Below are 19,233 nucleotides of genomic sequence, written 5' to 3'. Positions count from 1 at the left end.
CACCACTTTTTTTTGTGACAGTTTTCAGTGGTTATGAGGAGCAATATGAGAGAGAAATTTGGTGATCGTTGTTTAGGTACATTAAACCATGTAAAGCTTTTTCACGTTAGGACTTATATATAAAGCCCATGAGAACCGTGTGGAGTCAACCCACAGCCGCTCCGCTGCCCTGCTGAAAATGTGAAGCAGAAACGCTTAATGTCAGATAACGCCCATAATAATTGGACTTTGGGTTAGTTTTTTTTTTGGACCGTTTTCAGTGGTTATGAGGAGCAATATGAGAGAGAAATTTGGTAATCATTGTTCAGGTACATTAAACCTTGTTATGTCATATTGTCAACATGGTACTTATGAAGCAGAATAGTGGGTCATATGTCTAATGCTTTTCGAAAACTTCTTTCTTCTTCATAAAACGAGTCGGACATCACATTTTTGTATACATTTTTATTTATTTACATTAGTAAGCAGGACATCGTCTTTCAAAACATGACCTGCGCGAAAGAGAGAAAAAAATGAGTGTGTCATTGTACCCAGCACTTCTGAAAATGCACTTCCGAATTGACGCCCATGGTTATGCGCTCAAAAGAACACATTGCTGAACTACATTGAACCCACTGGCATATAGTGCATATTCTGGTAAATTACTCTTGTATTTAATAGTTCCTTCATCTCTGTAGGCTCATGAGCAACTCCAGGCAGACTCTCACAGGTATAAGGCTAAAATCGAAGACCTGGAGAAAGAGCTTGCTGTAAAAGGACAGGTAAAAGTCTTTCTCTACTATTGGTATTAGCGATGCAAAATTCATACACAGTGACTTGCAATCAAGAAATCAGTATCTAGTGTGGTGGTATTTATCTTGCTGAGTGATTCTCCATACTTACAAACTGATTTGTTCTGGGTATCTGGTTATAAAGCACAGTATGGCACAGGTGTGACTAATTCCCATATAATCTCCTCTTTTACTCACAGGACTCCAGATGGGTGGAGGAGAAGCAACGGTTCCTCAGGCGTAATCAAGAGCTGCTGGAGAAGGTGTGTGTTCTCAACACTGCCACACTCAGAGGGTGAACACACTAATGATAGACTAAGGAGATCATTCCCTCAATTCTACATAGTGGTTTCATGAGTCTCTGCAGGAAAAGGGTAACAATAACTGGAGATTATGTATAATGTATATGTATACGTAAGGTACAGTCATGTATGGATGCGCAGGGAGTTCTTGCCCAGGACAGAACCATACCGCCAATCCTAACTGTATGCTAATTGTCAATCGTATTTGACGATAGTGGTCCTGACAGAAGTAATGGTTCCCCTAGGAAGGTTTTCCGGGTTACATTCACACCGCCAGTATGAACTCTGAAGTGACGTAAGACACACTCGTTGTTGAGACTTTTATTTTGACGGCGCTGAGAACGGCAGCGCTCGCGTTCTCCGTGTTCATTAGTGTACGATCTGTCTAACGGTCCTGTCTCATACGTTATTAGACAGAACTGTTACACACAGAAAGTAGACAGTGATGAAGAGTTATTAGCGTATGCCGTGTGTCTGATTAATTATGTTTCTTTTAGTCCCCTCAAAGTTGAATTTTCTCCTGAGCGTAAAGGTTAAGAGGCCCATCTATCACTGTTTTCCATGTTCGTAGAGTTAGTTTGTGGGGTAAATATATAAGCTATACTGTATGTTTACACAGCCTTTTTAAAAATGCCGTATGCTTTGTTTCTCGTGCGTTCGACCAATCAGCGAACACTAACGTCACGGGTAGTTCCTATAGTGCTGGTTTAGACCGACTCTGAAGTAGGAGCTAAATTAGTTCCTCCAAAAGGAGCTCCTAGAACTAAAGTCGTTCCCAGTTCCCGCGGTGTGAATGCACCAAAATCCGGGAGCTTCCGCCAATAGTTGTAGGAACTATGAAAAGGTTCCTCCGGTGCCAAAGCCCCTAATGTGGCAGTACCAATTACAAACAAGTCACCAAATGTCATCATATTCCAGCAAAAGTCTGGGTCTCACTTTATATTAGGTGTCTTTAAAATTGTACGGTAGGTTCAGGAGCAAGTTTAGGATCAAGAGTGTTTTTATACATGTAGTTACATTCAGGTAAATGTAAGTTTACTGTAATAAGTTAAAATATTTGTATCAAATGCAAAAGTCCCCCTGTATTCAATAATTTTATCACTTAAAACTCATCTTTGACCACCATAATGACATATTTAAATGTTTTTTCCTTGAAAAAAGTTTCTTCATGCCTTAAAATATCTTGAATGTAACTCTACACCCTTGCCTCATTTATAGGGCTGTGTATTGGCAAGAATCTGGCGATACGATACGTATCACGATACATGGGCCACGATTCAATATATTGCAATATATTTCGATACTGTGCATAAGGCGATATATTGGGATTTTTTTAAAAGTAGGACTATAATTTTAGAAAAAGTAATATTTAAAAAAAGACATGATGTGCATAAAAGTCAAAGAGGTTTACTTTAGGTAAACAATTCAGTACACAGAAAATCAAACTGCCAGTTTGGGTGGTTCACATGTTCTTAGGCCGGCGACACACTGGCTGCGTGGCTTCTGTTGTGTGTCAGCTGCGTGGCGTTTCTGTTGTGTGGCGTTTTCCATGTCTTTGCACACCAGAAGCGTGTCTGACGCGGCGCTGCTGCTGCTAGGTGACATGATAACTCTCGCCTCATTGGTGATATATTTGACATATGGGGAGAGAGTTGTGGAAGGCCTATACTTCATGTTAAACATAAATATATAGCAGCAAAGACAACGTCGGCAGTGTTGACGGCAAAATAGGCTACAGAATATTTCGTTCTGTATTGACAGGTTCAGTATTTGAAAATCGATATTTTTTTTTTTAAATTACATTTATATTTGCATTTATGTCAAAACCTAGAGACTTTCAAACATCAAAATGACATTTATTAATATGTATTCGTGTCAAAATGACATATAAACATCTTTTCCTATTCTATTTTGCCTGGAAACGCTTCCAACACGCTTGCGTGTCGCGTGAAAAATAGGCGTCGGTTCTATTTCTAGCATGCACGCGTTTTCCGCACGGCTCAAGCCGCACCTGAGACGTGCGTGTCACGCAGGCAGTGTGCAAGCTCTAACCTGTTAACATGGGAGCCGAAATAAAACCGGACACGCCACGCAGCCAGTGTGTCGCCGGCCTTACCCCTCATTAACCCCTCATTTACACTGCAAATGCCTGCGGCACATTACGGCTGCGACAAGGTTTTTTTCCGTCCTCCACGCGGTGCCAACTCACATTGGGAGCATATCAAAAGCGGAGCGACTGGATGCGTGAGACCACGTGATTTGCGTGTCCGACATGTTTTTTTCTGATTTTGGGGTTTCTACCATACAGTCTATGGTTTCTACCAAAGATATTGGTGTGTAATACAATTTGGAGTTTGCACAAGGTGTTTATTTTGAATTTGACAATGTTTTTTTGACTTTTATTTTGTATTTCCGGTGCGACTTGGACGTGCGTCCGTCAAAAATAGACTAGACGCCTATATTTAGCGAAGCGGCGCGGAGAGCCGCTTCTGGGAAGCTTCTGAAACGCGCCGCGTTGCGGCCGGTGTAAACACAAGCATTGACTAGAATGGGCGCGATCAGCTCCGGTAGCCGTGTCGCAGCCGTAATACGCCACAGATGTGTGCAGTGTAAATGAGGGGTTAAGTGAGCAAATTTTTATATGCTCAAGTAGGCCATAATAAAAGAAAATACATATAGCCCCTGTCACAATACATAACACATTATGTGCAATCAAATTCGTGGTATTACCGGAGTACTTGATTTTTCCCAGACACAATTTACAAACTGCATGGTTCCATATCGGCAGTGCCCTTTACTCTGGAAACCAAAATGATTCCACACTTCAGCACGGAATGCAGCGGGAGCCGGTCTTACAGTTCAGCCAGCTACATTGTTAGCGTCTAGCAAAAAGTTAGACACTGTTAGGCGAGGACACTATGGTGCGTCTCAGCATAGCCATCTAGTGGTAGGGATTTAAACACAACATAAACGTGAACCACTGTCTTACCATGAATATTTTTGCACGTAAACTAAAAAAAAAAAAAAATCGATATTGTGTTTTTGAAAATCAATACAATATTGCAAAATAAAATATTGCGATACTCAAGTGTATAGATTTTTTTCTTACACCCCTACTCATTTAGTATGCGCGGTTCTATGAATATGCAAATGAGCCCCGCCTCCACTCACTCACTCAGCTCAGAGATCCACTCGTTGACGATCATACGTCGATCTGATTGGTTACAAGGTAGTTTGTGTCGTCAGAAACACCAGCGATTTCAAAGCGTGTTTTTGAGACTGTCTTTGGTTCACTGCAGTTTTAAGGAGAAAATACTCAGCAATGCTGTCGACTTATGAATTTACACATTGTTTGTCTTAAAGCAGATTAAAAACACCACATAGACACATAAACAACATTAAAAGCTGGATTTTCACCACAGGGGGCTTTAATGATTTTGAAAGAAGTCTTTTTATGCTCGCCAAGGCTGCATTTATTTGTCACAGTGTAATAGCATCAGGGTACAATACAAAATGTGATTTATTCCTGTGATCAAAGCTGAATTTTCAGCATCATTACTCAGAATCAGAAATCATTCTAATATTGCTGATTTGGTGCTCAAGAAACATTTCTTATTATTATCAGTATTGAAAACAGTTGCTGCTTAATACTTTTGTGGAAACCATGAGACACTGCTATTCAAAAGTTTGGAGTAAGTCGATTTTTTTCCTTTTAATTTTTAAAACATTACTTTTAATCAGCAAAAATGCATTACATCGTTCAAAGGTGACAGAAAAGACATTTATACAAAAAGATTATACAAAAGATTTCTATTTCAAGCAAATTCTTCTGTTCTTTTGAACTTTCTATTCAACAGTTATATATACATTATATAGATCCTGAGAGGTTCGTAGGACTCAAAAAATCCATTTGTAAAAAGCACAATCAATGAAAGTCTTTCATAAGGTCCATTAGTCACATTTTGTAATGTTTCTCTGACAGGTTGAAAAGTTGGAGAATGAAAACGGAAAGCTGCAGCAGGAACTACAGGACTCGAGAGATCAGAATGAACTTCTGGAGTTTCGCATACTTGAGCTGGAGGTTTGAGCTCTATCTCAGTTGCACCAGCCGTTCATGTGGCCTTACTTAAAGGGGACCTATTATTAACCCTTTAACAAGATGTAATATAAGCCTCAGGTGTCTCCAGAGTGTGTCTGTGAAGTTTCAGCTCAAAATACCCCACAGATCATTTATTATAACATGTTGTCCCATTTTTGAGTGGAAGGAAAAAAATGCTGTTTTCGTGCATGTTTTTTTATATGCAAATGAGCTGCTGCTCCGCCCCCTTTCCAGAAGAGGGCGGAGCCTGTACAGCTTGTGCCTCGGATACAAGGTCACACTCACGTCATTACTATGGAAGCTTGTTTCCGCCACAGAAAAAAAAATAAAAAAATAATTACGACTTTTTATCTCGCAATTCTGACTTTATTTCTCAGAATTGCAAGATATAAAGTCAGAATTGTGTGAAATAAAGTCGCAATTGTGTGTTATAAAATCAGAATTGCGAGATATAAAGTCAGAATTGTGTGTTATAAAGTCAGAATTCTGACTTTTTTTCTCGCAATTGCGACTTTATATCACGCAATTCTGACTTTATAACTCCCAATTGCGACTTTATTTCTCAGAATTGCGACTTTATTTCTCTCAATTCTGACTTCATATCTCGCAATTCTGAGAAAAAAAGTCACAATTCTGACTTGATATATCGCAGTTGTGAGAAAAAAAGTCAGAATTGTGAGATAAAAAGTCGCAATTATTATTATTATTTAAATTTTTTTCTGTGGTGCAAACAAGCTTCCATACATTACAGTTCTTCATCATCATGAAAGCTTATTATCCACATGCGTTTTAAAGCCATATCAGTCTAAACTTCTGATATATGGTTTTCTGAGCGCACACATCCGAAGCAAACTGTCAAATACACACAAGGTTATGTCAAAAACACAGAGCTCACATAAACACAGTCAGTTACGTCTGTGAACGTACGCAGCAGGGGAATAAATCACATGTGTATATTAGATCTGTGTATTAAAGTAAAAGCAGCGTAATATACAGTTCCTACTGCTATATATGATGTTAATATGACCCAAACAACAAAAGATAAACAGAACATCACTCACTGCTCTTGACTGAATAACTTTAGTAGCTTTAATAGGAATATATTTCTTATTTGAATGCTGCTGTTAAATGCTCTGGCGAGGAGATAAACATGGCGGACTGTGTACCGCTCACTGAGGGGCGGAGCTAAGCTAAAAGGGCGGAGTCTGTCTGCAATCATGGGCGGGGCTTGTTCCGATGTCATATTGAATCACATTCCTGAACGGCTCATTTTGAGGCACTGTTTCAGATTTATGAGGAAAGTAACAAACTGAGTGAATGGATTTTTTACCATGCAGACACATAAATATGTTCAAAAACAATATAGAAGTGAATTTTGCCTAATAGGTCCCCTTTAAATTGCGACATAAAATATATACTTGTAACTACAAGTTTATGAATAACTCAGAATTTAATTGTTTTGCTTCATTTGTTCTTAAGGAATTTGTAGCAAGGAGGTTATAAGAAATCATAATGCAATTCAGTCAGTCTGTAGTTTTGTTCTAATCATTATTCCTGGTTATTGGAGGCTTTGTAACATTACTGCCATTTAAGCAGTGTTACAGTTTCCTTTAGATGGCTATTAGAGCAGCATAATGGTGTTCAAATCTGGCTTTTCCATCCTCACACTGCGATTTTGACCAAGGGGGTCCAATGAAATATACAGGACTGCTGTGTTATCTTACAGATGTGTTTCCTGGAGCAAGTGCAATATATCAAACAGCATGAAATTTGCACAGCTCTTTATTTGTCTGAAAGTAAAACACAAATGTGCACATACTTCCATAGATAGTTGCTGTGCCAAAATGCTCCTTCTAGACAAACAAAAACACTCTTTGTCTCTCATCTCGTTTTACGTTCCCAAATGGATGCGTCCACCTAGTGGTGGAAGTACAGAAATGCAACAGCCTTCTGTAATGAAATGATCTATCATCTCTGTGGACGGTATAGTGGAGATGTTAGACTGGAGTGCTCATGATCATGCTGTTGGTGGAAGTGTGTAACGTGTGTTTGATGTAATCTGTCAGGAGCGTGAGAGGAGATCGCCTCCATTTAACCTTCAAATCCATCCTTTCTCTGAGGGAGTGAGTGCACTACAGATCTACTGTATAAAGGAGGGAGTGAAGGTAAGTATGAATTCATTCACTGCCACTTTTGCTTTTAATAAGAGTAAGAACTCATGAGCCAGTTCTGCTGTCATCTCCTCTCAACAGGACGTGTGTATACCAGACCTCATCAAGCTGTTGGATATACTCGGGGATAATGGGGTACGTCACACACCACAATCCATGCAGCATTTTTCTTTCTGCGATAGGCTAGAATATTACCAGTTGTAGTGTAAATGCACAGTTTGTGTTTCTGGCTTTACGCAGAACTTGAGGAATGAGGAGCAGGTGGCCATTATTCAAGCGAGTACTGTGCTGTCTCTCGCTGAGAAGGTACGTGGGTAACCAAAAACAGTCACTGAATGTCTGACTGTCATTACATATACTTTTCTTTATATATACAGTACTGTGCAAAAGTCTTAGGCATGTTAATACCCCCCCCCCCCCCCCCCCAAAAAAAAATTGGTTTTAAGTCAGTTATTTCTATCTTTTGCTGTAGTGTGTCAGTAGGAAATATCAGTTTACATTTCCAAACATTCTTTTTGCCTTTAATTGTAATAATCCAGTGAGATTTGTGTATGCACAAGGAGTCTGACAACAGCCGGTATGATCTGATCTCACCATCATCGAGTCCGTCTGTGATTACATGAAGAAACAGAAGAAACTGAGACAGACTAAATCCAGAAGAACTGCGGGAACGTCTCCGAGACGCTTGAAGAAACCTTCCTGCAAAGCTACAGGACTGTGAAAAGCACTGGCACTTGTGTTAAAATGCTGTAAAGTGAGAATGCTTTCAAAAATAAAATCACAAATTGAATTTATTTATGATTTAACTTCTATTAACTAATTCAAATCAATATATGGTGTAACGACCCTTTGTGTTTAAAACGGCTTTTGTCCAGGTACACTTGCACATAGTTTCTCAGGGAGCTTTGCAGGAAGGTTTCTTCAAGCGTCTCGGAGACGTTCCCGCAGTTCTTCTGGATTTAGTCTGTCTCAGTTTCTTCTGTTTCTTCATGTAATCACAGACGGACTCGATGATGGGGGGGGGGGGGGGGGGTACTTTTGCAGTACGTTTTTTTTTTAAAAGTACTTTTGCAGAGTACTGTACATATGCATATACATTTACTTTTCTCAATCTGTTAGTAAAGGACAATAACAACACTGGTCTACAGCCAAAATGCTTCTGAAATAAATGTCAAACTTTACTTTAATGAATTGAAAATGATGCTTAAAATTGTTGATTGGCACTAGTTTTCCAGATATGCTATTGGGTCAGTATACGACCCTTGACTTGGGAATGGTGGAGGATAAGTGAGTAATAAAGGGGAGGGATCTCAATTGAAATCAGAAATGACTAAAATACATCTATGACTGGGTTTGGACAGTACTTTTTTTGAGGCAAAACAATGAATGATGCAATGTGAAGCTGGTATGACTTGCATTGTGTTATTCCTAGAAGTCATGGATGATGCAATCATTACGAAGCTTACATCATTTTTAAAAGTTTTAAAAATGTAAAAACTTAGCCAATCAGTTGTTTTAATTGATATATTATAATTCAGCACATTAAAATCCATAATAAATAGCACAATCTTATTTCTGAAGCAGGCGACTTCTTAAAAATTGTAGACCAGTGTAATGATTTGCAATGAAGAGATGACAGAATGTGTGTATTTTTGTGTGTTGTGGTTTAGTGGATTCAGCAGATTGAAGGAACAGAAGCAGCTCTGCATCAGAAGATGATGGACCTGGAGCTCGAGATGGTACGAACAACAAGTCTTATCTTTACACATTACTTGTCTTACGTACGGTACCGGTTAAAAGTTTGGACACATTTTAGAATAATAAAAAATAACCATTTTGTTGTTATTTAATGACAACCAATGTAATTTGTTTACCCATGTATGCCACTTTACTATCCACTTTAAAGCATCAATTTATAAATAAATATATAATAACGTTTTAGAAAAAGTAGCTCATTAACAGTCACGCCTTTGGCTTCGCTCCTTTCTCGCGGCTCTCGGCCCCGCATTGCTGGACACACAGTTTTTATATACAAAACCAGTTTCAAACATTTGAAACGTGGGTCTGGGAGATAAAAGACTCAACTTGTTTAAAAGGTAATGGTAAATCTATCATTGTTATTCTTTCGCTAACAGTAGTTTTTTGGTGAACTTAACTTTTAGGATAATACACAGGGGTTGCATTATATGTAACGGGTCTATCAGTTTAATTCAGTTATTGAATTAAGTAATTAAGTTTGGGCGTAGATTTGGTTTGAACATTGGGGGGGTTGAAGTTTGGGTCTGCATATTTTTCATGTGATCATGGTATAAATATTGGGGGGGTTGTAATGCATAGATTTAAATATTGGGGGGGGTTATCTCCCCCCCAACCCCCCCACAAACTACGCCCCTCAGACTAATGTTTTGATGCCACCTACAACATGATGCTTATAAAACCCCTGATGGTTGACTTGCAGGAGATGTTCTGCAAACAAAAGGGATATCTGGAGGAGGAGCTGGACTACCGGAAGCAGGCGCTGGACCAGGCTTATATGGTGAAATTATGATTCATTTTTAGACATTTCTTCCTTTTATGAACTTCAGCAAAACAATTATTATGATGTTCTGGTTTAGAAAGTGGTATATATTGTGTTAATTTTGATATTTTGTGTTTTCGAGTCTGTTAGAAAGACTTGGCGGTAAAATTTTTATCTGCTTATGATGTACCATTTTTAGTGTTTTTATATGACCTTTAATGTGGTAGTCAAATAGATTTTCATTATAGTGCCACGAAAGGTTTGTCCTGTCAAATTTCGCTTGGGCCAGTTCATTCTACAACGTTTTCTTTGTTCCAAAGCGTATTTTGGCACTGTATTTTCTGCATTGGTGCTCTGAACCATGAACCAAACCAACCATCTCCAATCATTATTTGATTTTAATCCAAATACGAAAAAAAATACAAAAAACTATATTATCCCACTTTATATTGTGTCTTTAAATACAATGTACTAACATTTAAATTAAAAAATTGATAGACTGCACTTAATGTTTACATACTGTACATGTTTTTGTTTTTACATTGTACAATATTTAGAAAAATACCTGCATGTAATTGCAGCAATAATTCATTTCTGTAATTACATCTATATTTAGACTGTTGACCTTCCCTTACACTTTAACACACCCTTAAAGTGTTGGTTAAGAGTTGGGTGAACAAAAAAGAAAATTCTGTCATCATTTACACACCCCCATGACGTTCAAAAACTGAGAGACTTTAGTTAATGTTCGAAACACAAATGAATATATATATACACTACTGGTCATCTGGTCATCAAGTATCTTCTGCTCACCAAGGCTGCATTTATTTGATAAAAAACAATAAAAAAAAACAGTAATATTGTGAAATATTATGACAATTTAAAATGACTGTTTTCTATTTTAATATATTTTAAAATGTAATTTATTCCTCAGATGAAAGCTGAATTTTCAGCATCATTACTCCAGTCTTCAGTGTCACATGATCCTTCAGAAATCACTCTAATATGATGATTTGATGCTCAAGAAACATTCATTATTATTATCAATGTTGAAAACAGTTGTGTACAAATTTTTTTCAAAATTCTTTGATGAATAGAAAGTTCAAAAGAACAGCATGTATTTAAAATAGAATATTTTCTAACATTATAAATGTCTTTACTGTAACTTTTGATCAGTTTAACTCATCCTTGATGAATAAAAGTATTGATTTATTTTATTTCTTTCCCCAAAAAATAAAATTTAAATTCTTACTGACCCCAAACTTTTGAACGGTAGTGTTTAATGTTACAAAAGCTTTAGATTTCAGATAAATGCTGTTCTTTTGAACTTTCTATTCATCATAGCATCATGAAATAAAAATGTAAAAAACTGTTTTCAACATTAATAATAATCATAAATGTTTCTTAAGCATCAAATCATCATATTAGAGTGATTTCTGAAGGATCATGTGACACTGAAGACTGGAGTAATGATGCTGAAAAATCAGCTTTGATCACAGGAATACATTACACTTAACTATATATTCACATAGAAAAGAGCTGTTTTAAATTGGAATAATATTTCACAATATGACTGTTTTTGTTTGTATTTTTAATCAAATAAATGCAGCCTTGGTGAGGAGAAGATACTTCTTTTAAAAACATTAAAAATCGTACCGATCTAAAACTTTTGACCGGTAGTGTATATATTCATACTGTATATCTCCATTGACAGTCCACACAACTACCACTTTACCGTTGCAATCTGTAACTGTACGTGTGTGTGTGTGTGTGTGTGTGTGTGTGTGCAACAGCAAATCCAGGAGTTGGAGGCTACTCTGTACAACGCATTGCAGCAGGATAAAGTGATCAAATACGGAGAGCCTCTGGACGAGCTGCAGAAGGACGAGTTGCGCTCGGCCGTGGAGAGACTGCGCAGACAGATGCTGCGCAAGAGTCGAGAGTACGACTGTCAGGTTCTGCAGGAGCGCATGGAGCTGCTCCATCAGGCCCATCAGGTACACAACACACAACACGCTTTCTTTTCAAATCATTTAATACATTTAAATGCATGTGCCATACTTTCATAGAGACAGGCCACAGAATCCTCATGATGAAAAAATTATAATTTTAAGTTTATCATATTAAGTAATCATATAAAGTTTTTTTTTTTTTCCTTTTCTTAAAATGTGTAAGGACTGGAGGAAAATCTAGGAGACCCAGTTGCTCTGTGATGTGGTTGAGGGCATTTTGCTGGCATGGCTAAATGTATGTATCAAATATGATACATCAGGCTTTTGAGGAATGTTTATTTGCACATCCCTCAGTCATCATTGTATTCATCATCAGCTATTCATTTTTATAGTGATGTTTGACCTGTGTATGTGTGGGACACAAATGGCAGCTGTTTTGTAGCATGACCCACTAATTAATAAATGATACGTTGTTGAAGAAATAACCAAATGCAAGAAGAAGAGTACAGACAACACTGAAGTGAACACTGAACACCTACAGCAGGGGTCGGCAAGTAACTTTGGCCGCGGGCCAATTTTTTTTTTAGCCAGTAGATGGCGGGCCAGCTACACGGAGTAGGCCTATGGATACAAATTAAATACTCTTAATGAATACTCTTAAGTACTATTGTGGTAACATATTACAGCCATTTTAATAAAGGTGTGAATAGCAATCATGCCTCATTCGCTTACAGTCCGACTTTTGAACTTTATTCCTTTTTTTTTATTATTATTTATTTGGGACACACACATACACACCTAAGGTTTAAGGAGGTCTGTGCGGGACTGTTTTTTTTCTTCGTCCCGCTCCCACAAGGTTCTATTCAGCAACCGCTTAAAATACACTCTGTGTTCACCCGCTTTATTTCCCGACCTGACGGGTCCGCAAAATTTAGATCTCGTTTCCAGAATCTCACATTCAAATGTCTCTAACGGAAAGAGAGAGATTAACTAGCCTATAACAATTATAAATGCTATACAAAAATTGTGTTCGTGTCAATATAAAATATTATTTTTACATTGTACTGTCAGCAGAGAAAAAAATGTCACAGAAAAAATGAATGAAATATAAATAACAAATGAAATAGGACAAAGCCTATCACTCAAATTTCTAAGCAACATAAACGAAAACCATATTGCCCTACTGACAAATGAAGTTTTTCTGCCAAACTATTTCAAACATCCTTGCAAAAAAAGAAAGTTGTTGACTGACAATGGTTTCAGTACCAAACAGCTCTTCAGAGCTATAGGTGTACGTGGTCAGAATGAAGTGCGGATACGCTGTCAAAAGATGTCGGGAGTGGGCTATTGTCAGTCAGACTGCCCGCTCCGTCCAAAGTACACCAGAGTTCTGACCGCTACCGTCTTTATACTTTAAAATTTAATCCCGCGCCGCATGATTCCTTATGGGCGTTTCACACAGTATGCGGCGGTGAAATCGCCACGCGGCCACGGCTTTTCTCAAGTAGTGGAAGAGTTTTGTGCAGCATTTAGTGCAAATATTTTTTTATCAGGTAATACATATTATTTATCAGTGTGTTATACCCGAATAAATAATAAGTAACGAATGATACACGGGGCCTATTTGTAAACCGTTATTGTAAAATAAAAATAGGCTGATAAAAAAAAAATATTCCGGCGGGGCAGAAAATATTGCTGGCGGGCCGCCTATTGCCGACCCCTGACCTACAGGAACCGAAATCTGCTACAGGAGACAGTATATGCTGAACATGATAGTCAATAAGAGTCGGAAACACTTCACCTCGTCAGATGTGTGTTGTTGCTTCATTACTGATATAAACGATGAAATTTCAGTATCGTTTAAAGGAACACGCTGACTTTTTGGCACTTTAGCTTATTCCCCGTATCCCCCAGAGTTAGATAAGTCCATACATACCCTTCTCATCTCCGTGCGTGCTGTAACTCTGTCTGACGCACCCACCGCTAGCCTAGCTTAGCACAAAGACTGGAGGTAAATGGCTCCAGCTAGCATACCGCTCCCAATCAGTGACAAAATAACGCCAACATTTTCCTATTTACATGTTGTGATTTGTATAGTCACAGCGTGTACAAATAACAAGGTCACATGACACAGCCATCTTCTAACCGTACACATACTGGCGCTGCAAGTAAATCACTCCACAGAAGTAGCAGTGCTTCGCCTTCTGAGAATATAGTTCCCAGTATGTATACGGTTAGAAGATGGCTGTGTCTCATGCGACCATGTTTGTTACACGCTGTGACTATACAAATCACAACATGTAAATAGGAAAATGTTGGAGTTATTTTGTCACTTATTGGGAGCAGTATGCTAGCTGGAGCCATTTATCTCCAGTCTTTGTGCTAAGCTAGGCTAGCGGTGGGTGCGTCAGACAGAGTTACGGCACGCACGGAGATGAGAAGGGTATGTATGGACTTATCTAACTCTGGGGGATACGGTGAATAAGCTAAAGTCACAAAAAGTCGCCGTGTTCCTTTAAACATGATTCCATTGACTTTTCAAGGAACAAGGTTACAACTTTACTACAACAAAACCTTAGCGAGTGATCATCATGAAAACGGTCTCTCTCAGAGGTTTTTGGTTCATTTTGATTCAAAAATGCCAAAAGTGATGATGACTAATTTTCCAACCATTCAGTTGATTTATAAACTGGTTTTGGAAACATTAGAGGGCATTATTCCATCAAACAATAAACAAAAGGAAATATCACTGCAGTTTTTCCCACAGTCAGTCATGAATGTGAGTGAAATGCAGTAATAATCTGGTAACTGTAATGCAAACACTATGAAAGACTGTAAATGTGTATAAAAACCTCTCATACTTGTTTAAATGTGTTGGTTTTGTGTGTGATGTATGTCAGATGGTGACCTCTGACCTGATGCAATAGCTGTTATATACAGAAGAGGGCAGCAGATTATCAGGAAACACCAAATATAAACCAAAGCATATAGTAAAACCCACATACTTTTCTTCTTTTCAGTTGTTCATTCAACTAATGCTCTAGTAGACTTTTAGACCCGCTGTATTCTCCATTATTGAGCTCTGTGATAATTGTGCTTTAGATTACTGAGCGATGACATACTGAAGATAATCACACTGAAATGAGTGTTTCTCTCAATGCAGAGGATCAGAGATCTGGAAGATAAGACTGACATTCAGAGGAGACAGATTAAAGATCTAGAGGAGAAGGTAAGACAGGGTTATAACATCTGTAGTTACGAGCTGTCGGACTCATGATGTGCAGAAGACGATCTGTCAGAATGATCATGTCTCCTGTTGTTTGTTCTAATGTTAATGTTGCTCATTTTCCTATCCTGGCTGTAACCTTAATTAATACTTCTTTCTTTCTTTCTTTCTTTCTTTCTTTCTTTCTTTCTTTCTTTCTTTCTTTCTTTCTTTCTTTCTTTGTCTTTCAGTTTCTATTTCTCTTTTTATTCTTCTCTCTTGCCTTTATTCTTTGGCCTTGATGTCTGTGACATCTCCTGCAGAGGTGAGTGTAGAATCTTTTCGTCTTCCTTGTGTTCAAGTTTGTTGAGGAAAATATAATTCACTCAGAAAGCCAAGTTTTAGACCTTGACTGAGACTAAACTATTGTATTAGGGGTTCATGGGGTTCACGACTAGATGATACTGCTGAGTACATTAAGAACATTACATGAATCATGACATTTATTTAGTGTGTATTGAAAGGGAACTACTGCAGTTTACTTATTTTCCATCTTTCCAGCAGTAAAAACCATAATTACTTGCACATCGGTATTATCCATACTTCCTTTAACTCTGTGGTCCTGTTCGTGTGTCGGTCAAAAATGACCTCTTTTTGTTCCCCAATGGAATGATTTAGTCCGATAATGTTTTTTATTTAATATTTTGTATTTTAAGATGATTTTATCGTACTGAATTATATTTATGCAGTAGTTATAATCCATGTATTCACTTTTTGAGCATGGACCTGAAAATGAAATTTCCAACTTAAACGGTCTAAATCATAAATCTTTAATGCTTTGGAGCTCAGACTGAAGTTTGTTCTCTTTTTAAAGACGACACATGGCAGATTATTGGTGAAGTGAAAAAAGTTTTAAAAAGTGAACTTGAAAAAAGCTTATTATGAAAAATGCACAAAAATACAACTTGTAATTTTGATATGAAATAGATATTTTCCGAAACACATTTTACAAGTTGTGTTCCAAATTTGAGGTTGATATCTCAAAAAATGAGCTTTCAGCCAGATGTTGTTTGGGCGCAGTACCGAAGGCTTCCACTAGATAGAATTCGTCTCCCATTCATTTCCAATGCACTTTTTCTTTTGACCGCGAACAATACGAGCATGAGTACTTTTTTCAGGTCCATTTAACTCGTTCAAATCATGTTCATGATTTTTTTGTGTGTGAGTGTGTGTTCACACTGCCAAAACATTTACCAAATTTCGGACCATTCCAATGAAGTAAAAAAGAAATAACCGAACAGCACCAGAGGGTTAAATGATATTCCCATTATCCTGTTGGATCCTATTTGGATTCATTTAAAAAAGCACAATTAAACATAACATATGAGTAATAACTGTAGCAATAGATGAGTTGCTGCTACTTTTGTGTACATGAACCCAAAGCAAACAATGCATTCTTTTGACATCTTGTATCACACTACTTGATTTATATATCTATATATATATAATGTATGAAGAGTTGTGCCATCTGAAATTTTCTTCTAGAATGATCATTTTTATAAAGCTTGTATATTTAAGTTAAGTAATTTCACTTAAATTACAATTAATAGGTAATTTGCATTGCCATTTAAGTGAAATTATTGAACTTAAATATACAAGCTTGATAAAAATGATCATTCTAGAAGAAAATTTCAGATGGCACTTAGAGGCTTTTGCATCTGAACTCTTCATATATTGATATAAAAAAAACATTCTATAAAGAATTTATATATTTACATTTATAAAATTACTGAATACATTCACTTTTTCACCAAATAGTTTGGAATCATTTCTGGAATTGACAACTTGCACCGAATAATAATGTTCATTATCCTGTAGGATTTGAATGGCTCCACCGTGGGTGTATGTTGAACTGATCCGAGTTTTTGTCCTTGCGCACACAGGATTTGAAGCAACCTGGAGCTGTCGCATGCAACTGCAGTCGTCCGGTTGTTACGACTCAAGGTGTATTACTGGCTGTTTTGTTTTTGCTCGTGTAGAAGTGGGAAATTCAGAGTTAATGATGATGGATTTTATTGGGATTATCTGCACTGGATTAGATTACACCTCTGTGGAGAACCAGGACAGAATGCTTGAAATCACACTTACAGACCAATACAAGCGTGACGAAAACACCATCATCAACTCAACTAGAGGATCGTGGATTATCTCTGCCATGCAGGGACCCGCCATGATCTACTGCGACTGCTACCAACCACAACCCACAAACCCCTTTCTTTCTCACTCTGTCTATCTGTCTCTCCTCCCACACACACTTTGGGAAATGGAAAGCGAAATGGACGCCTTTGCAGGAGTAAAGTGTGCTGACTCAGGGCCTGTTAGTGAGGCGACTGTCGCATCTCTGTGGTCAGGACCCCTTAGGAGAGGTGTCTTCCTCACTGCCGGAGAAAGAGACAGATTGAGAGAGAAAGCCAGATCGTCCACTACAAACCATCCACACTAGCAGTTTTTGTTTACCCCTAGAAAGTTGAGTAGACTACTGCAACCAACCTGCTGTTCAGTGGAAAAACCAATACTGGGCAGCCTGGTTTTTAATAGATTTCTTTTGTATCGTATCGGGCCTCATTCCTCCATCACAAGCAACGTTTATTTTTTATGCAAATCATTCTTAAAAACATTCATGTGTAAAGGTTTACTGAACAAAACTATTTTTAATGTAAATTGCTGCACCATGCAAGTTTACACAAGTAGCCATTTATGAATTAAATAGTAACATGCAACAGTTTATGAAATGGCTTCATCAGTTGTGATGAAATGGAAGTAGTGACCGATTTTGTCTTCCATACTGTGACCGGAATTATAGAAAAGAAAAAATGTAGGGCAAGGATTTTTGGATGTGTGTGTTGCACTCGAATGAATGAGCTTGCAATCGACTGTAAAAAAGAAACAGGGTTTAAGTGGACTAAATGTTTGGAGAAGTCCTGCATACATCACCAGAGATCCAAAGATCCATCTGTGACATTTTAATTATAAAAACTTTACGATTTAAAGTTTTAATTTAACCCTGTACAGTCCAGAATGAATGGTTCATAATAAAATATTTAACATGCATTTAGAAAACAGATTGGGTGATTTTTCATTTCATGGCGACTTTAAACTGTTATTGTGTAAATTATTGTACCATGTGACAGTTTTTAAACTTTAAGTAAAATGTTTTTTTTTTCCATAAATTTTACTTTCCATAAAGTAAAACCAATCATAAGTCAACAGTTTATGAAAGTTACATAGTTGTGTAAATTGTAGCACATAACAAAAAAATATTGCACCATGCCAGAATTTACCATCCTGTAGTAAATACTCACATCATTCAACAAATGTTTGCAAGTGAAACTGTAAATCGTCACATACTGACTGACTTTTACGAATGATTTGCACAGAAACTCACTCTGCTTGTGGTTGATGAACGAGGCCTTTTGACCAATAATATTCCATGTCTATGAAGCTCAGCAGTTCCTCTTTCTGACTGCAGTGTAATATATATGTCTGTTGATATGTACATGTGTCTCTATATCCTCCTGATGTGAATACATTTCTCCTTCTGCAGCTTGAGCAGTAGAGTCACTTTGCAGTTTATTCTTGCGATGTGTATTGTGGTGACGGCTGCAGACGTGTTTCCGCCTTCCTCGACTGTCCCTGTATTTAATCATCTCTTCCCGGAGCCTAGTTGTTTTCTACTCTTTCAAACGAACAGCTGTAGCGTACCAGCAGGACTTTCACTAACTGGTTTGTACCGAATGATCTTTCTAACTCCCTTTAATTGGCTGTCTCTGGCTTGTAAATATGTTTTGGGGGCATTCTGTATACCAGGTTTGGCTTCATTTCATTAAAGTCTAATATCTCCTCAGAAATATTTGATAATCTCTCTTTTTTCACCTTTGGACACACTGAGAACATGCTGATCTCAGACACAGACAGAGTATTAATTTGCAGAATATGATATGTCTATTTTAAAGGATAACTGTCGCCAAAATGCAACCTTGGGTCTTTTTGTGAATCTACCCGAGGCAAACTTTTGTGTAAAAGCATAATTAGAATGGAAACGCCACTTTTAAGTTTGACCGTATTTTCGTTTTCGGTCAAATTGCCTTGTGAATGGGAGTGCTTGGGGCACGACTATGATAGCATCAAAAATCACTATTTTTAAAACACTAGAAGG

General features: G+C 37.6%; 1 protein-coding gene across 2 annotated transcripts in view; it reads left to right on the top strand.

The window, feature by feature from the left end:
• jakmip2 (janus kinase and microtubule interacting protein 2) overlaps positions 1-18,961 on the top strand; it is a 47,461-nt gene extending 28,500 nt beyond the window's left edge. The window contains exons 11-22 of one of the 2 annotated variants that reach the window (XM_079847075.1): positions 678-761; positions 971-1,033; positions 5,055-5,153; positions 7,238-7,336; positions 7,424-7,477; positions 7,583-7,648; positions 9,013-9,081; positions 9,801-9,878; positions 11,654-11,857; positions 14,976-15,041; positions 15,269-15,342; positions 16,961-18,961. In XM_079847075.1, coding sequence (XP_079703201.1) covers positions 678-761; positions 971-1,033; positions 5,055-5,153; positions 7,238-7,336; positions 7,424-7,477; positions 7,583-7,648; positions 9,013-9,081; positions 9,801-9,878; positions 11,654-11,857; positions 14,976-15,041; positions 15,269-15,319 — 933 coding nt within the window. In that variant the 3' untranslated portion in view covers positions 15,320-15,342; positions 16,961-18,961. The remainder of the gene's footprint in view (positions 1-677; positions 762-970; positions 1,034-5,054; positions 5,154-7,237; positions 7,337-7,423; positions 7,478-7,582; positions 7,649-9,012; positions 9,082-9,800; positions 9,879-11,653; positions 11,858-14,975; positions 15,042-15,268; positions 15,343-16,960) is intronic. The other variant, XM_079847074.1, reaches the window with a different exon arrangement.
• Positions 18,962-19,233: the final 272 nt, after the last annotated feature.

The sequence above is a fragment of the Squalius cephalus genome, assembly GCF_949319135.1.
Source record: "Squalius cephalus genome assembly, chromosome: 17".
Classification (NCBI taxonomy): Eukaryota; Metazoa; Chordata; class Actinopteri; order Cypriniformes; family Leuciscidae; genus Squalius; species Squalius cephalus.
This window is presented reverse-complemented; position numbering and strand designations above follow the sequence as displayed.